At 44.8% G+C, this 21732-nt stretch overlaps 1 protein-coding gene across 1 annotated transcript in view; it reads right to left on the bottom strand.

Moving 5' to 3' along the window:
* LOC142777396 (protein Skeletor, isoforms B/C-like) overlaps positions 1-21732 on the bottom strand; it is a 253917-nt gene that overhangs the window by 94957 nt on the left and 137228 nt on the right. Inside the window, exons 9-10 of the mRNA XM_075881745.1 lie at positions 12717-12789; positions 4225-4333 (exon numbers count right to left, since the gene is read on the bottom strand). Of these exons, the coding sequence (XP_075737860.1) occupies positions 4225-4333; positions 12717-12789 (182 nt within the window). The remainder of the gene's footprint in view (positions 1-4224; positions 4334-12716; positions 12790-21732) is intronic.

Genomic DNA, 21732 nt, shown 5'->3' with positions numbered 1-21732 from the left:
ATTATTATTATGTTTGGATGTGTTATTTACCGCCATCTTCATCTCTTCACATCACGTAATGGCAAATTTTTATATGTGAAGCTAGCGAAAGGGGCGCGAATGCATCAAGCGACGTGGTATGTAGCCCTGTTATTACATTACACGTATGTCATGACTGCCATGTTTGCACTAGTCACATACTTTCGTCATCCGTCACAAATTTTGTATATGTGAAGCTAGTGAAACGGCCACGAGCGTGCTATGACCGTAGCATGTAGTCATGTTTACGTGACACGCATGTCACCATCGTCGTTTATTCACGTCACGCAATGCCAAATTTGTATATGTGAAGCTAACGAAACCTCCGCGAGGGCATCATGAGCGTGGCATGCAGTCATGTTTTTACATTACACGCATGTCATGACAATCTTGTTTAAATTAGTCATATATTTTGGTCATTCATTCACGTCGCGTAATACCAAATTGAATACTTGCAAATCAACCAAAAAGAGCGCGAGCGCACCGTGAACGTGGTGCGTAGTCATGATTTATATGACATGCATGTGACGATTTACACGTTGCGGCCTGTAACTTATGTTCGCCATGCAGCCATGTGATTCCATACCAGTTTAGCATTATGTCAACGAAACCACCGGAAGAGCAGGAAGACCATAATTTAAAATCATGACATTCATGACATAATAGTTGTAATTATTTTTATGTTATGACTAGTCAGTTATGCTCGTCATACAGTCATGTTATGCGATACGAATTTTGTTATAATTTCTTTATCCAAAGGCCAGGCTATAGATAGATAGATAGATAGATAGATAGATAGATAGATAGATAGATAGATAGATAGATAGATAGATAGATAGATAGATAGATAGATAGATAGATAGATAGATAGATAGATAGATAGATAGATAGATAGATAGATAGATAGATAGATAGATAGATAGATAGATAGATAGATAGATAGATAGATAGATAGATAGATACGGCAAAAGTCGCTGAAGTTCGCAAAGAAATGCTTAGCGTTTAAAACGCGAAGGATCGTGGTGCGCTATATATAGCGCACGCCGAGTGCTTAGCAGACGATGCTGGGCACGCACCACATTGATGAACCTATGCGCATGTGTCGTATTTCGAAACCTCGCTAAGAGTTTTTTTTTTAACTTTTGAACTTTTGAACTTTATTATGAATAAACAATATACAGTAAAGAAAAACATGTTAGCAACATCTGGATCCTTATCAGAATGCTAGTATGGATCCATGCAATTATAACATACATCAATTACAGGCAGGAGAAAGAGTTGTATAATGAACGACATTTTAGTTTAAGATGCAGATTGTTTTGATAAACATATCACTTATACACAGATACCGAACACATTGAAGAGGAAAAATCCAACTTATACACTACACTTTGAACACGTTTTTGGTTTGCATACTTAACGTAATACATATAATATTTCTGTACATCTGGTAATAGCATTCCTGGTCAGCATACAAAACATTAGTTTATAATCATGTCACGTTTCATCATTTCACGAAACTTATCAGTAGTCTAATAGAGCTCTTTGTAATGACGTTTGAGCATTAATGTGAAAGCATTATGTTGTTTCACTTCCACTGGTAGGTTATTCAACAATGACGTTCCAACACTATAAAGTCGTCTTTTGCCATAAATATTTTTAACCAGTGGTTTTAGAAAGTTACCACAATGACGGGCTCTTGTTTGCAATTGTGAGGGAATAAAAAAAGAGCGGTGAAGAGGGATATTGCATGTTAGAGACTAGTACACCATTATTGTTGTTTTATAATTTATTACTAGTTGTAGAGGCATTACCTGGTACTGTAGAAAGAGTGGTTTAGATGAGGCCATATAGTTTGCGTTTGATATAAATCGGATAGCACGTTTTTGCAAGACTATAAGTGGCTTTAGGTATGAATCGTATGTATGGCCCCATAACTCAATGCAGTATGAGAGTTGGCTGTGAAATAGGGCAAAATATATTGTTCTTAAAGTTTCCGCATCGAAGTACTGGCGACATTTTAAAAGAGTATAGCAGACTGTCGCGAGTTTTTTACAGAGAGAGTCTATATGCATTTTCCAGCTGAAATGATGATCCAACACAATTCCAAGGTATGTTAAGCTACTTACTCTTTCTATTATTTCGCTCTCAGCCTAAAGCACACACGAATCCAAAGCAATAACTTTGTATGGGGAATGAATTACCATATATTTTGTTTTACTAACGTTTAAAGCCAATTTATTGGCTTGAAACGAATCACAGATTTGTTTCAATTCTTTGTTTGCCATGCTTAAGGCTCCATCGATGGACTCGTGTGTGCAAATGAGAGCAGTGTCATCAGCGTACATGACTGGGGTGAAGTTATGTAATATTGAAGGGAAGTCATTCATGCACAGAGAGAATAAAATAGGTCCCAATACCGATCCCTGTGGTACTCCCGATGTAATGGGCAAAAATCCTGAATTAGAGTTACAAAAATGAACCGTTTGTTGTCGGTCCGTAAGGTAGCTTCTAAAAAATTCCAGACTTCCCCCTCGTATGCCATACCGTTCTAATTTGTTGAGTAGTATATCATGATGTACGGTGTCGAAAGCTTTTCTAACGTCAATGAAGACACCAATCACTATCATGTTTTTGTTTAGGTAGGAATTGACCCTATCTGAAAGAAATAGCACTGCAGTGGAAGTGGATCGATTGCTCCGAAAGCCATGTTGGTTATTCGTTAGTACAGACTCTCGGTCGAGAAAATTTAGAAGCCGTTTCGAGATAAGTTTTTCGAACACTATGTTTATGGAAGTTAATACAGATATGGGGCGGTAGTTTTCGGGAAGGCTACGGTCTCCATTTTTGAGAATTGGAACGACCTTTGCGATTTTTAGCAAATCTGGGTAAGTTGACGTGTGAAATGCGTGATTAAAAATTTTTGCTAGAGAAGTACATAGAATGTCTATGAAGTTTTTAAGTATGAATGGTGATATCTCATCACACCCCGCACTATGTTTGCATGGCATAGCATGGTGGTCTGCGGAGTTAGCGCTCCGCAGACCACCAGCCATGCACGCATGCCTTCCCTCTAACTGTGGACCGTACTGTACATCTGTACTGATCCGAACGTAACGGGTTGAACCTTTCGCATGGTAGTGGTTTGCTGTGTGCAGCGTACGCTTCAGCCGTTTATGTAGCTGAGGCTTATTTTGTTGGAAGAGTTTCTGTCGTTGCGGGGCCTTCATGAGTTTCTTCAATCATCCATAGGAGATACATCTTGTCGCCGGCCACTGTGGACAAGTCTCAAGCAGCCATGTTTTGTGGAGTGGTTCCTTCGACGCTTGGGCGAGCTTTCGTTTAACATTCGAGTGATGACCAAATTGCAGCACCAAAAACGTCTTTGTGAGGTGAATGCGGACCTGTAGCGCTTCGGTGCGTGAAACGGCACAGCATTGCCAAGGAAGTGTTGGCGAGGATCACGAGTACGCCTGTCGGATACTGAATGCAACTGTTGCTGAGTGACACTCTCCTGACTATTGTTTTTTACACTCTTACTGCAATACGCGACTTTTTGTTTTTTCTTTGGATGAGATTTATTGTGAAAGAACTTTATATTGACGCGTGTGAGAAATTTTACTTGAAAACCTAACTGCGCACATGAAGAATGACTCCGTTAGTTCCGCTTACGAGCACCAATGCTAAGTTAGATATATATGCTGTATGTCCGGTACTCTCTAAAAATATTTGTCTGGTAACTTTCTCGTACATTATTTTTATTTCTGTATAAACTGATGCGGCCAATTACTATATTGTTTGATGTGAGGTTTAAACTGTTCTCTCAATTTCGACTTGGTATTCGTCTGACATAGTTCCAATCTTGAAGAAACGAAACCGAACGTTAATGTCACGACAAATTCAAATGTCCCAAGTGCGCTTTTAGCATTAAGGGAAATTGTAACGGGAACTCGTTTCCAAATTGGCGAAAAACGACGAACGCACTATCACCCCTGTTTCATAGGGACGTGTAAAGCACTGGTTAGGACCCTAGCCGTGAACTGTCTTGTTAAGACGTGCTTGAACACTTTAGTGTCCCAGCGCACCAAGTTATCTTACAGCGCAAATAATTGAGGCAATACAATTCATCTGAATTGAAAATTTTTATGAGTTAAATATTATAAAGATATGCTCATGTACTAGCCTAGTTACTCATGAAGAGCTTACCTGTGCTTTTTTGCAGTATACACTGAACCACCTGTAGTCTGTGATTTTCCTTCCAGCGGGTAGCTTGAGCACGACGATGCTTTTGTTGTAAGCCGAAAGTGGTTTTGCGCTAAAAAATAAAAACAAATCATGCGTATTTATACAGCCAGAATGACGCCCTGACGTGTTCAATGCTTTGTTAGAGGTAATGCTTTACATTTATACCCCATGCATCAGAATTCTGCGAGCGATAATGTTGCCAGGACGAATAAAGACTATGGCAGAAGTATCAATAAAACAAGGCCTTTTACTAAAGCCAAATACCGAAACGAAAAACTAATCATCACGAATTTCCCGATCTAACGAAGAAAACCTGATGCCCTCAAAGGGTTCAATACTGTAATAAACCCGACTTAACGAAACTAATTTGGCCAGTCAACCAAATTTAGCAAAGCTTGTCTTGAAGAGACTAACGTGACAGTGATGGGTTTCTAATAATGACACAGACGGCTGTAACACTATTGCGTAAAAAAATCTGGGCACCCTAGTCAGGGCCCTAGATTTGTTGTGTCAAGGGGGCGCCTCCATCAGATGGCATCACTGTACAGCTGCTCGTAAAACGGAGTACGCGATCTGTGGCAAGCTGCGCAACAGTGAATTTCAGCGCACTCCACCAGAGAAGTGGTTCTTGATTTTTATACGGAAATGATGGCCCTATCTTCGGGCACGTTTTCGTAGGACACAAAAGAACCACTTTTCGGGTGGAGCGCGCTGACATTCACTTTTGTGCAGCTCGGCCACACAAGTTGGCTGCTGCTGCGGCAGGAATTCGATCCCGTGACCTGCGGCTCAGCGGTCCAACACCATAGCTACAAACAAGACCATCACGATGGGTGCCAACCCCACCTCCCAACTTACAAGGAAATTCCCCTTAATGGGTACTGACACTAACTTTCCCGGCCGAGATAGCCTGCGGGATCGATTCCCGCGAACATGCGTATATCAACAGAAAAATACTATCACGGGGTCGTGACGTGACCTGATGGAGCAGTATCTATGCTAAGATAAAACTATTTATTCAACCGAACTTGTGGCCAGGATGACGAAGGTCAGATTACAGCAATACACGGCCACTGATAGCGGCGAACAGAGCAGCGTCCACCGTCAGCTCACTAGCGGTGAAGCACGGCAGCATTTACACACTATCCAGGCGTTATCCCTAGCGACCACGTAGGCATGGGGTGGAAACTCCCTATACCTCCCATGTATTCACTCTCAGCAGCTGCAGTGCCGTTTTTACCACTGTTGGTTGCCGGGCGTCCAACCGAAAATAAATCACGAAAAGAAAATTGCTTTCACGACGTCACTGGCGACGTCTCAGAATGGGAGGAAAAAGACGAAAAATTGAAAGGAGGAGGCTTGCCGCGTAAGCCCTCCTTCCCAACTTCGCATGCAAGCGGAACGCGCTGGTGCCTTCTTTCAGGTCTGCCGGCCGCTTGGGCGAAGTGACCATTCGCTAAATTTTGTTAACCTTTTTTTAATTTTGTTCGTGTGACCGATTACTCAGTAAGATGACACTCGGTTGACACAAACAAAATGAATGTTCTTATTGCACGTTCTGTATAAAAAACAGACATACACGTAGTGAGAAAATGCCAATCTATAAAAGCCGCTTCACTTACGACTGGCATACGGACATGATGAGCCATCGTTAAATTCAGAACATGCAAACCAATGCAAAAAATTATCAACAATCGCGAGTGGGACGCGTCATATTTGACTGAATCACGTTTGTTATGACGGCGCGCTTAGTTGTATTGTGTACAGAACTTGAGTACCAAACTAGACTGAACTACAGATGTATAGAAAAGCTTGAGGCGATCAGAAATTTTTTAGCAAAAGCGTCGCTGGAAACAGTGTTTCGGTAAGTTGACTCCTCGTCAGGACAACAGCGGTGCCTTTACGAAGAAAACTTCCCTTGTCGAAACGTTAGCTCCATCGACATTCTTTTAATAATTTTTAGAAGCATTTAGTGCATCACATGTACTTGAGAGACACTATACTTGAGGGAGTACTTACTAACACTCACTCACCACAACTTTTTGAGCCTTTGCACTCACTTACGTTTATACCCACATCTACTCACACTCATATGCCCTCAACTACGTTCATACTCACTACTCACGCTCACGAGTGCTCACTCACGTCCCCAGTTACGTCCACTCAGACTCATGAGAACTCAGAAACGTTCGTACTCACGAGTGCTCACTCACGTTCATACTCACTTGCACTCACACTCATGAGTGCCTAGTCACAATCATACTCACCCCTAATGACACTTACGAGTACTCACTCGCGTTCATACTCACTCCTGCTCACACTCACAAGTGCTCACTCACATTCATACTCACTTCCACTCACACTCATGAGGGCCTAGTCACGTTCATACTCACCACTACTCACACTTGCGAGTACTCACTCGCGTTCATACTCACTCCTACTCACACTCACGAGTGCTCACTCACATTCATACTCACTTGCACTCACACTCATGGGTGCCTAGTCACAATCATACTCACCCCTAATCACACTTACGGGAACTCACTCGCGTTCATACTCACTCCTGCTCACACTCACTTCCACTCACACTCATGAGTGCCTAGTCACGTTCATACTCACCCCTACTCACACTTGCGAGTACTCACTCGCGTTCATACTCACTCCTACTCACATTCACGAGTGCTCACTCACATTCATACTCACTTGCACTCACACTCATGAGTGCCTAGTCACAATCATACTCACCCCAAATCACACTTGCGAGTACTCACTCGCGTTCATACTCACTCCTACTCACACTCACGAGTGCTCACTCACATTCATACTCACTTGCACTCACACTCATGGGTGCCTAGTCACAATCATACTCACCCCAAATCACACTTGCGAGTACTCACTCGCGTTCATACTCACTCCTACTCACACTCACGAGTGCTCACTCACATTCATACTCACTTGCACTCACACTCATGGGTGCCTAGTCACAATCATACTCACCCCAAATCACACTTGCGAGTACTCACTCGCGTTCATACTCACTCCTACTCACACTCACAAGTGCTCACTCACATTCATACTCACTTCCACTCACACTCATGAGGGCCTAGTCACGTTCATACTCACCACTACTCACACTTGCGAGTACTCACTCGCGTTCATACTCACTCCTACTCACACTCACGAGTGCTCACTCACATTCATACTCACTTGCACTCACACTCATGAGTGCCTAGTCACAATCATACTCACCCCAAATCACACTTGCGAGTACTCACTCGCGTTCATACTCACTCCTACTCACACTCACGAGTGCTCACTCACATTCATACTCACTTGCACACACACTCATGGGTGCCTAGTCACAATCATACTCACCCCTAATCACACTTACGGGAACTCACTCGCGTTCATACTCACTCCTGCTCACACTCACTTCCACTCACACTCATGAGTGCCTAGTCACGTTCATACTCACCCCTACTCACACTTGCGAGTACTCACTCGCGTTCATACTCACTCCTACTCACATTCACGAGTGCTCACTCACATTCATTCTCACTTCCACTCACACTCATGAGTGCCTAGTCACAATCATACTCACCGCTAATCGCACTTGCGAGTACTCACTCGCGTTCATACTCACTCCTACTCACACTCACGAGTGCTCACTTACATTCATACTCACTTGCACTCACACTCATGATGGTCTAGTCACGTTCATACTCACCACTACTCACACTTGCGAGTACTCACTCGCGTTCTTACTCACTCCTACTCACACTCACGAGTGCTCACTCACATTCATACTCACTTACACTCACACTCATGAGTGCCTAGTTACAATCATACTCACCCCTAATCACACTTACGAGTACTCACTCGCGTTGATACTCACTCCTGCTCACATTCACAAGTGCTCACTCACATTCATACTCACTTCCACTCACACTCATGAGGGCCTAGTCACGTTCATACTTACCACTACTCACACTTGCGAGTACTCACTCGCGTTCATACTCACTCCTACTCACACTCACGAGTGCTCACTCACATTCATTCTCACTTCCACTCACACTCATGAGTGCCTAGTCACAATCATACTCACCCCTAATCATACTTGCGAGTACTCACTCGCGTTCATATTCGCTCCTACTCACACTCACAAGTGCTCACTCACATTCATACTCACTTCCACTCACACTCATGAGGGCCTAGTCATGTTCATACTCACCACTACTCACACTTGCGAGTACTCACTCGCGTTCACACTCACTTCTACTCACACTCACGAGTGCTCACTCACATTCACACTCACTGCACTCACACTCATGAGTGCCTAGTCACAATCATACTCACCCCTAATCACACTTACGAGTACTCACTCGCGTTCATACTCACTCCTGCTCACACTCACTTCCACTCACACTCATGAGTGCCTAGTCACGTTCATACTCACCCTTACTCACACTTGCGAGTACTCACTCGCGTTCATACTCACTCCTACTCACATTCACGAGTGCTCACTCACATTCATTCTCACTTCCACTCACACTCATGAGTGCCTAGTCACAATCATACTCACCCCTACTCACACTTGCGAGTACTCACTCGCGTTCATACTTATTCCTACTCACACTCACGAGTGCTCACTCACATTCATAATCACTTCCACTCACACTCATGAATACCTAGTCACGTTCATACTCGCCCATTCTCACACTTGCGAGTACTCACTCCTGTTCATACTCACTCCTACTCACACTCACGAGTGCTCACTCACATTCATACTCGCTTCCACTCACACTCATGAGTGCCTAGTCACGTTAATACTCACCCCTACTCACACTTGCGAGTACTCACTCGCGTTCATATTCGCTCCTACTCACACTCACAAGTGCTCACTCACATTCATACTCACTTCCACTCACACTTATGAGGGCCTAGTCACGTTCATACTCACCACTACTCACACTTGCGAGTACTCACTCGCGTTAATACTCCCTCCTACTCACACTCACGAGTGCTCACTCACATTCATACTCACTTGCACTCACACTCATGAGTGCCTAGTCACAATCATACTCACCCCTAATCACACTTACGAGTACTCACTCGCGTTCATACTCACTCCTGCTCACACTCACTTCCACTCAAACTCGTGAGTGCCTAGTCACGTTCATACTCACCCCTACTCACACTTGCGAGTACTCACTCGCGTTCATACTCACTCCTACTCACATTCACGAGTGCTCACTCACACTCATGAGTGCCTAGTCACAATGATACTCACCCCTACTCACACTTGCGAGTACTCACTCGCGTTCATACTCATTCCTACTCACACTCACGAGTGCTCACTCACATTCATACTCACTTCCACTCACACTCATGAATACCTAGTCACGTTCATACTCACCCCTTCTCACACTTGCGAGTACTCACTCCCGTTCATACTCACTCCTACTCACATTCACGAGTGCTCCCTCACATTCATACTCACTTCCACTCACACTCATAAGTGCCTAGTCACGCAAACACTCACCCCTACTCACACTTGCGAGTACTCACTCGCGTTCATATTCGCTCCTACTCACACTCACAAGTGCTCACTCACATTCATACTCACTTCCACTCACACTCATGAGTGCTTACTCACGTTAATACTCACCCCTACTCACACTTGCGGGTACTCACTCGCGTTCATATTCGCTCCTACTCACACTCAGAAGTGCTCACTCACATTCATACTTACTTCCACTCACACTCATGAGTGCCTAGTCACAATCATACTCACCCCTAATCAAAACTTACGAGTACTCACTCGCGTTCATACTCTCTCCTGCTTACACTCACTTCCACTCAAACTCATGAGTGCCTAGTCACGTTCATAATCACCACTACTCGCACTTGCGAGTATTCACTCGCGTTCATACGCACTCCTATTCACATTCACGAGTGCTCACTCACACTCATGAGTGTCTAGTCACAATCATACTCACCCCTACTCACACTTGCGAGTACTCACTCGCGTCCATACTCATTCCTACTCATACTCACGAGTGCTCACTCACATTCATACTCACTTCCACTCACGCTCATGAGTGCCTAGTCACGTTCATATTCACCCCTACTCACACTTACGAGTACTCACTCGCGTTCATACTCATTCCTACTCACACTCACGAGTGCTCACTCACATTCATACTCACTTCCACTCACACTCATGAATACCTAGTCACGTTCATACTCGCCGCTTCTCACACTTGCGAGTACTCACTCGCGTTCGTACTCACTCCTACTCATACTCACGAGTGCTCACTCACATTCATACGCACTTCCACTCACACTCATGAGTGCCTAGTCACGTTCATATTCACCCCTACTCACACTTGCGAATACTCACTCGCGTTCATACTCACTCCTACTCACACTCACGAGTGCTCACTCACGTTCATACGCACTTCCTTTCACACTCGTGTGCTTAGTCGTGTCCATAGACACGTCCACGGACACTCACGAGTGCTCACTCACACACAATCACTTCTACTTGCTCACGAGTGCTCACTCGCGTTGACACTCAGTTTTTCTCACACTCACGTGTGCTCACTCACGTTCATACTCGCTCGTAGTCATTGACGAGTGCTCACTCGCATTCATAATTACTCTTGCTCACACTCACGAATGCTGACTCACGTTCACACTAACGTCAACTCACTCATGAGTGTCCATTCTCGTTTATACTCACTGCTGCTCACATTCATGAGTACTCACTCATACTAGCCACGTTCAAATGAGTGTGAGTGAGTTTACTCAGGAGTGAGTGTACCGAGCTATATCTAAAAGTAGCCAGAGCACCAACCCGACATTTAAATGCCAAACGTTTTTTGCCTACTGCAGAGACTTTCAGAGTGCGTGCGTCCATCCGTCCGTCCTTCCATCAATCTATTCCTTCATCCGTGCACACATATATCCATACATCTATCCGTATATCTATCTGTCTAGCCGCTTACGTCTGGGTACTCTGGTAATAACTTCCCTTAACATGGGGTCGGTCAAAATTAGTAGAGGAGGAAAATAGAATTTGTCAATTATGACTTTCCGGTCATGACATGAATAACGTAACAATGCTGTCGTGAAACCCTTTCCGCTAGTCGTGTGGCGCATACCCGCTGGCGGGTACGTGCCACGGGTATGCGGGTATGTGCTACAGGCGACTGACAGTTTTTATTTATACCAAGGAACGGCAAAACATAAGTATTTTAAAGGGACACCAAAAAAAAGTGAGTTGTTTTATATTGATAAATTGCACTGAGATAACTCTAATGCCATATGCTTCACTGTCGTAACTTCATATTTAGCGGAGAAAATGAAGGTTGAAACTTCAATTTGAAATTCTGCGCCGTAATCTCCACGCGTGACGTAAGAAATTCTGAATTGATTTTTCGTATTTTCGTGACATTGGCTCAATGAAATAGTCTGAGATTTCGTATTCTACGTCTATGGCATCCACAGAGCCTGATGTACTTCAATTATGTCGACAAGAAGCTAGTAGCACCCCGTAGACGCCTTCGAAAGTTGTTGACCTCACAGAGTTGGGTGCGGGAATGACGTCTTCACGCCCACAGTTTCTTTTCACGCGTTTCCTCGCTCACCACCAAGTGTCGTGTCGTGTCGTGGTAAGAGTGGTGTTCTGGGGAAAACTAAATTGTACTCTTCCAATACGCGAAAAAGAGTTTTGTTCTTCAGCGTGCGTTTAAATGCTGGAGCATTAATAAAAATCTACATCGCCAGCGCTGACACGACGAGTGTAAAGAATATGTGTTATAATCCCCGCAGGAATTGAACCCAAGCATCCTACGTAAATACTCTCCCACAGAGCCACACTAGTTTGTGAAACGTGAAGTCTGGTTGTACTGTTGGTCATCCAATATTATACATTACATATGTACTCTGATGTTACAACTATGACGTGAGCTTAATGGTAGTTATCTATCCACTTAAGCTGATTTGTGGGGCCATTGTCTAGGGTTACCATGCTCGCGAGCACAAGCGCTACATATCAGCGTACCACGTCTGGTGTTGCTAACAGTCATGTTGCTGTTGGCATCGTTCAGTACCTGTAGACAAGTATTTATACAAAACATATGCAGCTGTGCAGCACTTGTAGATATACTTAGCTCCATTCTCGTAACATTTCGCTCATATAATACCACGCAGTCACCTTCCCTCCGCATGACTCGCATAACATCGATTCCCAAGTTACGTGAGATCTGCCAATTTTTTCGTCGCCAGGTGGGGTCCTATAGTAGCCAATTGGGCACACAATGGCACCCGCATAGATATACACGCTGCCGCCTTCATTTGTAACGAGAATGTGAGCGCATTCTACATTTAACATGTGTTGTCCTAATAGAAGAGAATACGTTTGAGGCTGCGGCATGAAAAGCGGCTACCTGTTAGCTTGATTGTCAATAACCGTGCCTGATCCATCTGGCTTGTCCGTAACGCCGACGAGGAAGTGGGCATCTGAAACAGAAAAATTGAGCATCAAAAAACAGGGTGCTTCAATTAATACATACGGCTCATTTGATGCCAACTGTAGTTGTTTTCAAGTGTCCTGCCGCCATTGGCAGCTTGAATTTCTCACCTTTTCTTCCTATATACGGCATTATGGTATTCATTCTGCACTTAAACCTTCGCTTATCTCTGCCTTTGATCAAATGGCCTATAATTCTGGGCTAAGATTTCTTGTCTGATTACTCGATAGTGCTCTCTCTCTATATGTGACACCTGTTAGTTTTTTTGTTCCACTAGCTATGCTCTCGGCTTCAATCGTAAGTTTCTATGATGTTTGTTTAAAGTGGCCAAATACACAGTTCTTGCATTTGCCATTGCCGGTGACAAGTTGGGAAAGCCTAAAGTAGGCGCTTATTTTTTGGTAAATATCTTACGTTCATAGGTTCTTTGTTAGTGTTTCATCTAAGTATGCATACTCTCGCAGTCTTCTATCGCTAACTGTTGTTTTACCGCGCCATCAATTTTTACCTATGCTTTCAGCATCATCATTTTCAACCATAGTTGAACGCTTTTTTTGGAATAGGTCTCATATTGTTTTTTTGTTATTCGGTACCGTCATTGCCGAGAGCAAGACAGTTTCTTAAAACAGCACGTTGATTATATAACCTCAAGAAGTTATTCTTCATTTCTATTTCTTTGTTATCTAGCCTATAAAATAGTGGTAAACATAAAGTAGATCAGAACGAAAAAATTATGTTGCTTTGACCGGGAGTTTTGTATACATATATATATATATATATATATATATATATATATATATATATATATATATATATATATATATATATATATATAGTTAGTCTTCTTGAAGGTATGGGATATGGCACAACGGGAGCGTTGTCAACAAGGATAAATATATTTATTTCCCAACAGTTTCGGGAGGGGCCCTCCCTTCATAAGGGAATGAGTTATACTAACATGAACTTCCAAACTTCGTTGCTGCCGCGTCCCTCTCGCCTTGGAAGATGTTTGCGAGAGTGAGAGAGAACTAAAGAAAGAAAGAAAGAAGAACAGAGAAGAAAAAGATGAAAAGAAAAAAGAAAAAAAATAGAGGAAGAACCACTGTGAACACTGAGAACGAAACCAAACGTCAGAGTAAGTCCACATCCGGTTCTAATCCCGTGCTGGTCAGTTCTTTGGCGTGTGTCGGGCCACCCAAGATTGTCGCTGTGGTGGCGCGAGGGGTCCGTGACGGCGTGCGTAAGGAAAGGGTTTCCCCTTGATGGGTCGGTCAGCTCTCCTTCATCTTCGTCCGTTTCCCTTCAATGGTAATCAAGTGGTAGGCGAACAGAACCACTTTGTATGTGCATGTGAAAAAAAGAAAAAAAGGGGAAAACAGAAGAGAAAAAAAAGAAAGGACAGTGCGCACGTACGAGTCAGTCAGAAAAAACAAGCATGGTCTCCAGCTATCAATCTTTGTCACCAATTTCCTCCTGGTTTACTTCTCGGAGGCAGGGGAGTCTTCCGCGGTCCTCGTTGATGCCGGCTACTAATGTTCAAAATTTGAAAATAAAATATTTCTCACGCTGTTCGCGCTCGCGTCTGTTTGAGAAACCGGACTGCAAAAGAGTTATGCTGATATTTTCAAAACTGTGGTTTGGCAGGCAGGCAGATAAAGGTAGCTTCGGCAGTGAAGTGGCGTGGTACCGGTGACTATTGAACCGCCGCCGAAATGGCGTGTCTGTTTGGCCGATATATTCTTGTCCGCAGATGTTGCAATGTAGCATGTATATTACGTTACTGGAGTCACAATTAAGGCTTTCAGTTATGAAGAATTTGAAATCCGAGAAGTTCGCTTTGGATTCACGTGTTGTGACCATCTGTGGGCATATGAAGAATTTGAAATCCGAGAAGTTCGCTTTGGATTCACGTGTTGTGACCATCTGTGGGCATACCTTGCAACGAGCTTTTCCGCAGGGATGGCACCCTGATTGAATTTTGGGGGTGTTTGTTTTTGCTCTGACAAGAATGTCCTTCAGATTTTTATCCCTGCGGTACACCACGTGAGGTGGCTTCGCGAAAATAGAAGTTAGTCGTTTGCTTTGCCTGATTATGTTGAAATGGCGGGAAAGTATGTTGTTGATTCGTGGCGCTGATGAGGAGTAAGTTAGTACAAGGTGCGTTTGGGAAGTCGTTTGAGATACTTTGTTTGGTCCCTTAATTATATCATTCCTGTTCACGTTGCGAGCACGTAGTATGGCATCGTCAATAATGTCTTCCGGATAATTTTGTTTCAATAAGGAATGCTTTAGGTATTCTGCGTGTCTGTCAAATTCCCGCATATCAGTGCATATTGTTCGGTACCGGTAGGCCTGAGTGTATGGAATACCCGTTTTGCAATACTTTGGTTGGCTGCTGTTGAAATGTAGGTACAATTGATGGTCTGTAGGCTTCTTGTAAAGGTTTGTTGACAAGCGGTCATTTTTGACCGTGACAGTGACGTTCAAGAAGTTAATGCTAGCTTTGGAAATTTTGTGCGTGAATTTAATTGACGGGTGGCACTTGTTAAAATCCTCTATGAAGCGGAAAAGACTTCCCTCATCGTGGTTCCATATCATAAAAATATCGTCTAAGTATCTTCTGTAGTAGAAAGGTTTCAAGGTGCGTCTCTCAATGAATGGGATTTCAAGTGAAGCCATAAATGTGCTCGCGAAGTTTGGGGCCATTTGCGTGCCCATTGCAGTGCCACTGACCTGAAGGAAATGCTTGTCATTGAACTCAAAATGGTTAAAATTTAGTACAAGTTCAAGAAGTGTAAACAGTACCTCACCACTTACACTCGTTGATGAGTCAGATTTGACATATTCAGAAACCATAGCCGCTATTCCGTCATGGTGGGGTATGTTGGTGTACAGTGAGCAGACGTCCATGGTCACCAGAAAACTACCGCCTGGGATGTCAAGATTTGAAGTTTCGCAGATGAAGTGATTTGTATCCTTTAGGTAATAGGGAAAATTTGGGGGGATGTTTTTTTATTAAGGAATTGATGTATTCTGATATATTTTCTGTTGATGTGCTGTTACTGGATACTATCGGACGTCCCGGATTGCCTGCCTTGTGTATTTTAGAGAGCAAATAGAATCGACCAGGAACAGAATGGGCTTGGAACATTGCTTTTAAGATTTTGCCGGTAATTTTCTCGTCCCGGCGGAGATTATTTAGGGTTACTTTTATCTCCCTTTAAAATTCGGGAGTTGGGTTCGTTGGAAGTTCTTTGTAGAATTTTGTGTCTGATAGTTGTCGTTCCCCTTCCTTTAAGTAGTCCGACGTGTTTAGAATTACTATGCAGCCCCCTTTATTAGCCGGTTGGATGGAAATTTCAGTGTTTTTTCGTAGTTCATTGAGTGCGCTTCGTTCTGGATGTTGTTTCGAGATGGCCAATTTTTTTTCATACGCTCTGATGGAATCTTTTTGAACTGCTGATATATACACATCGAAGTGTTTGTCCCTCTGCTCACCTGGACACCATGATTTGTCAACACCAATCAATCTATTCTCGTCCGTGCAGTCCTTGCGATCATGCAAGTATTCACGGAAGCGGAGATTACGCGCAAATTTATCGAGGTCTTGGTACAGTTCAAATTCATTGAATCTACCGGATGATGGACAAAAGGTTAAGCCTCTCGACAAAAGTTGAAGCTGAGCGGGTGTGAGCGTTGTGTTGGACAGATTGAAGACATTTTTCTCATAAATTTTTGGCTGCTCTTGGCTATCACGTGGCACGGGAGTGTCAGCGTCATATTCGAGAGTAAGGGTGTTTTGATTAGGATTGCACTGTAGTTTCGAGTTACCATTTTTCTCCTCAAAGTTAGGTTGTGGTGCGAGTGGTCCCTGACGTTCTTGTACGGCCTCATTCCTCAATCCATTACAAAAAGCCTACAGGCCGTCAAATGTACCTACATTTCAACAGCAGCCTCCCAAAGCATTGCAAAACGGGTATTCCATATTCTCAGGCGTACCGGTACCGAAGAATATGCACCGATAGGCGGGAATTTGACAGACACGCAGAACACCTAAAGCATTCCTTATTGAAACAAAATTATCCGGGAGACATTATTGACGATGCCATACTACGTGCTCGCAACGTGAACAGGCATGATATAATTAATGGACCAAACAAAGTATCTAAAACGACTTCCCAAACGAACCTTGTACTAACATACTCCTCATCAGCGCCACGAATGAACAACATACTTTCCCGCCATTTAAACATAATCAGGCAAAGCAAACGACTAACTTCTATTTTCGCGAAGCCACCTCACGTGGTGTACCGCAGGGATAAAAATCTGAAGGACATTCTTGTCATAGCAAAAACAAACACCCCCAAAATTCAATCAGGGTGCCATCCCTGCGGAAAAGCTCGATGCAGGGTATGCCCACAGATAGTCACAACACGTGAATCCAAAGCGAATTTCTCGAATTTCAAATTTTGCATAACTGAAAGCCTTAATTGTGACTCCAGTAACGTAATATACATGCTACATTGCAACATCTGCGGACATGAATATATCGGCCAAATAGACACGCCATTTCGGCTGCGGTTCAATAATCACCAGTAACACGCCACTTCACTGTCGAAGCTACCTTTATCTAGACATCTGCGCCTGCCAAACCACAGTTTTGAAAATATCAGCGTAACTCTTTTGCAGTCCGGTTTCTCAAACAGACGCGAGCGCGAACAGCGTGAGGCATATTTTATTTTCAAATTTCGAACATTAGTAGCCGGCATCAACGAGGACCGTGGAAGACTCTCCTGCCTCCGAGAAGTAAGCCAGGAGGAAATTGGTGACAAAGATTGATAGGCGGAGACTATGATTGTTTTTTCTGACTGACTCGTACGTGTACACTGTCCTTTCTTTTTTTTCTCTTCTTTTTTTTCCCTTTTTCTTTTTTTCACATGCACATACAAAGTGGTTCTGTTCGCCTACCACTTGATGACCATTGATCGGAAACGGTCGAAGATGAAAGAGAGCCGACCGACCCATTAAGGGGAAACCTTTTCCTTACGCACGCCGTCACGGACCCCTCCCGCCACCGCGGCGACAATCTTGGGTGGCCCGACACACGCCGAGAACTGACCAGCACGTGATTAGAACCGGATGTGGACGTACACGGACATTTGGTTTTGTCCTCAGTGTTGACAGCGGTTCTTCCTCTTTTTTACTTTCTTTTTCTTTCTTGCTTTCTTTTCCCCCTTTTATTCTTTTCGTCTTTTTTCTTATTTTTTTTCTTTCTTTCTTTCTTTTTTTTCAGTTCTCTCTCACTCTGGCAAACATCTTCCGAGGCGAGAGGGACGCGGCAGCAATGAAGTTTGGAAGTTCATGTTAGTATAACTCATCTCCTGATGAAGGGAGGACCCCTCCCGAAACTGTTGGGAAATAAATATATTTATCTTTGTTGAGAATGCTCCCCCGTTGTACCATATCCCAAATATATATATATGCCCATGGCTGGTTATCTTTTCATCCACTTTTCTTTCTTCTTATTTACATTCCATTGGTTCTAATAACTTCCCCTGTACATTCCTTGGCATTACTGTTTGTTAGATCTCATATATATATATATATATATATTAAAGTAGAGGTGTTGTACGTCGAGAAAGGTTGAGACGCAGCTTGGCAAAATGTGCTTTATCAGGCAGGTCTAGCTAATGGCGAGTGGTGTGCACGAGCTACTACTACAGCCACCGATCATCATCGTCTTCTTCATTACCAGCAGAGCGTTCGTTATTCAGATTCACTACAATTATACCCCGCGAAATAAGGAGCCGTCCTGGCGACCTATGGGCAAGTAAACACGGGAGGGTCGTAGCAGGGCTTAAGTTTCAAGACGTGGACAATTTCCTGGCCACGACGGCGTTGGTCAGAAGATGGTTCCAGTGGCTCAATGAGGTAATTCACTGGTGACGTTTTTTGTAGCACACGATATGGGCCGTGATACTTGGGGACCAACTTGGTAGAAAGGCCAGGTGTAGCAGAAGGGACATGTAGCCAGACGAGTGAACCTAGATCGTAGGAAGTAGTGTTATTTGATGCGTCATGATGGTGCTTTTGGCGTCCTTGGTCTTGGGTTGTGAATGATCTTGCCAGTTGGCGGCATTCTTCAGCGTGTGTAGCGGCTTGAGACAAAGTTGTGGACTCTGAGGAGTCAAGTTTGTACGAAAGAATGGTGTCCATAGTGCAAGGAGGTTCGCGTCCGTAAAGGAGGAAAAAAGGAGAGAACCCAGTAGTGCTTTGAATGGCGGTATTATAGGCGAACGTGATAAACGGGAGCACTCGGTCCCAATTGGAGTGGTCTGACGAGATATACATAGAGAGCATGTCACCGAGGGTGCGGTTGAAGCGCTCTGTCATTGCATTGGTCTGGGGATGATAGGCGCTTGTAGTGCGGTGAACGACGTGGCACTCACGCAGCAATGCTGTGATGGCGTCTGACAAGAATACGCGACCACGATCGCTCAGCAACTCTCGAGGTGCTCCATGACGTAATACGATGTTGTGAAGAACGAAAGTCGCAACGTCTTTTGCTGTAGACGAGGGAAGGGATGAAGTTTCGGCATACCGCGTGAGATGGTCGACGGCAACTATGATCCAGCGGTTACCGTCAGCAGTGTTGGGAAGGGGACCATAGATATCGATGCCGACGTGGTCGAATGGTCGGGATGGGCATGGTAAAGGTAACAATGTACCGCTGGCGTGATAAGGGGGAGTTTTTCGTCTCTGGCACGTCGAGCAGGCCCGAACGTATTGTCGTATAAAACGGTACATGCCACACCAGTAATATCGGAGACGTATGCGAGAATAAGTCTTCAGGAAACCTGCGTGGCCACATTGGGGGTCGTCATGAAACGTGGAACAAATTTCGGATCGCAGATGACGTGGAATCACGAGTAGCCACTGACGTCCGCCGGGTCCGTAGTTGCGTCGGTACAGCACGTCGTCGCGAGTGGCGAAGTGCTCCACTTGCCGACGCAACGTGCGAGAAGGGGGGGAAGCCGTCCACCCAGCCAGGATGTCTAGAATCGAAGCGACCCAAGGGTCCTTACGTTGCTCAGATGGCATGTCGGCGATGGTGACGGCAGTGGCATCACAGGTTAGACTTTCGCAGCAGTCCGGGTCAGGGGGTAGGGGTGAACGGGATAGGGCGTCTGCGTCCGAATGTTTCCGGCTGGAGCGATAGACCACGCGAATATTATATTCTTGGAGGCGTAATGCCCATCGGGCGAGGCCACCGCTTGGATCCTTCAGTGACGACAACCAGCAGATGGCGTGGTGGTCAGTCACGACGTCAAAAAGGCGCCCGTACACGTAAGGTCGAAATTTCTCTATCGCCCAAATAATGGCGAGGCATTCCTTTTCAGTGACGCAATAGTTGATTTCGGCTTTGCTAAGAGTTCGGCTTGCGTAGGCAACCACGTACTCTTGGAAGCCGTCTTTCTGCTGTGCAAGAATAGCGCCTAGCCCGACACCACTAGCGTCAGTGTGGATCTCTGTGGGTGCCGATGGGTCGTAGTGTCGCAGAATAGGCGGCGACGTGAGGAGGCGGCGCAGTTCATTGAAAGAATCGTCACAGGTGGCAGACCAGGCTGAAAGGTCTCTAGAGCCAGCGAGGAGCTTGGTCAAAGTAGCGATGATCGTCGCGAAATTGCGGACGAAGCGCCAGAAGTAAGAGCAAAGGCCTATGAAGCTTCGGAGCTCTTTCATGGTGGTTGGTTTGGGAAACGCTGAAACGGCTGTAAGTTTGGCAGGGTCAGGAAGAATGCCGTCTTTTGAAACTACGTGGCCAAGGATCGTAAGCTTTCGAGCGGCGAAATGGCACTTCTTCAAATTGAGTTGCAGCCCTGCGGCAGAAATACACGCGAGGACTTTGTCGAGGCGGGTTAAATTGGTTGCGAAATCAGTTGAAAAGACGACAATGTCATCTAAATAACAAAGGCAAGCGTTCCATTTGAGGCCTCGAAGGATAGAGTCCATCATTCGCTCGAAAGTAGCTGGCGCGTTGCCGAGGCCGAAGGGCATGACTGTGAATTCGTAAAGCCCGTCGGGCGTGATGAAAGCTGTTTTTTTTTCGCGATCGGCCTCTGCCATGGGTACTTGCCAGTATCCTGAGCGCAGATCTAAAGAAGAAAAAAATTCGGCTCCCTGTAGGCAGTCCAAGGCATCGTCAATGCGTGGCAGCGGATAGACATCCTTGCGCGTGATTCGGTTGAGTCGTCGGTAGTCCACGCAAAACCTGATGGATCCGTTCTTCTTCTTCACCAACATAACTGGAGAGGCCCAGGGACTGCTTGACGGTTCGATTATGCCACGTGTCAGCATATCGTCAACCTGTTCATTGATGGCACGGCGTTCGGTAGTTGACACACGATATGGACGCTGCCGTAATAGCGTCTCTTGACCGGTGTCTATACGGTGAACAACAGATGACGCTCGACCTAAGAAAGGCTGATTGTGGTCAAACGAGGCTCGAAAACGCTGTAAGAGCTTGATCAGCTGTTCCTGCTGCCCAGGCGTGAGGTTGCAATCAATGGACTTGCGGAATACATCCATAGGTTCATTAGCGTCAGTTGCGGGTGTAATGGCACAAGTCGGTAAAAATGGCTTGTCTGGATAGATCGGGGTCTTCGAAAATACAATTTAAGGTCTGGAGGCTTCCCAGACACTCGCCGCGCAGCAGGATGTACGGACAAGCAGAAACGTTGCACGCATAAAGTACCGCCGAACCATTGGAAAAGTTGATTACGGCAAACGGGAGGACGATGGTTCGATGTTGCACACTAGCTATAGTTGGTTGGAACAGGAGCGTCGAGTTAGTGGCAGCAGGGGAAAGCACAGGCACTAGGACGGCGGACAACGGCGCGATGCGGGCGTCAGCTGCGGCAAACACTTTCGA

This window comes from Rhipicephalus microplus, chromosome X, assembly GCF_043290135.1.
Source record: "Rhipicephalus microplus isolate Deutch F79 chromosome X, USDA_Rmic, whole genome shotgun sequence".
In the NCBI taxonomy this organism is placed as follows: domain Eukaryota; kingdom Metazoa; phylum Arthropoda; class Arachnida; order Ixodida; family Ixodidae; genus Rhipicephalus; species Rhipicephalus microplus.
The sequence above is the reverse complement of the archived record's forward strand: the minus strand, read 5'-3'. Positions and strand labels throughout refer to the sequence as shown.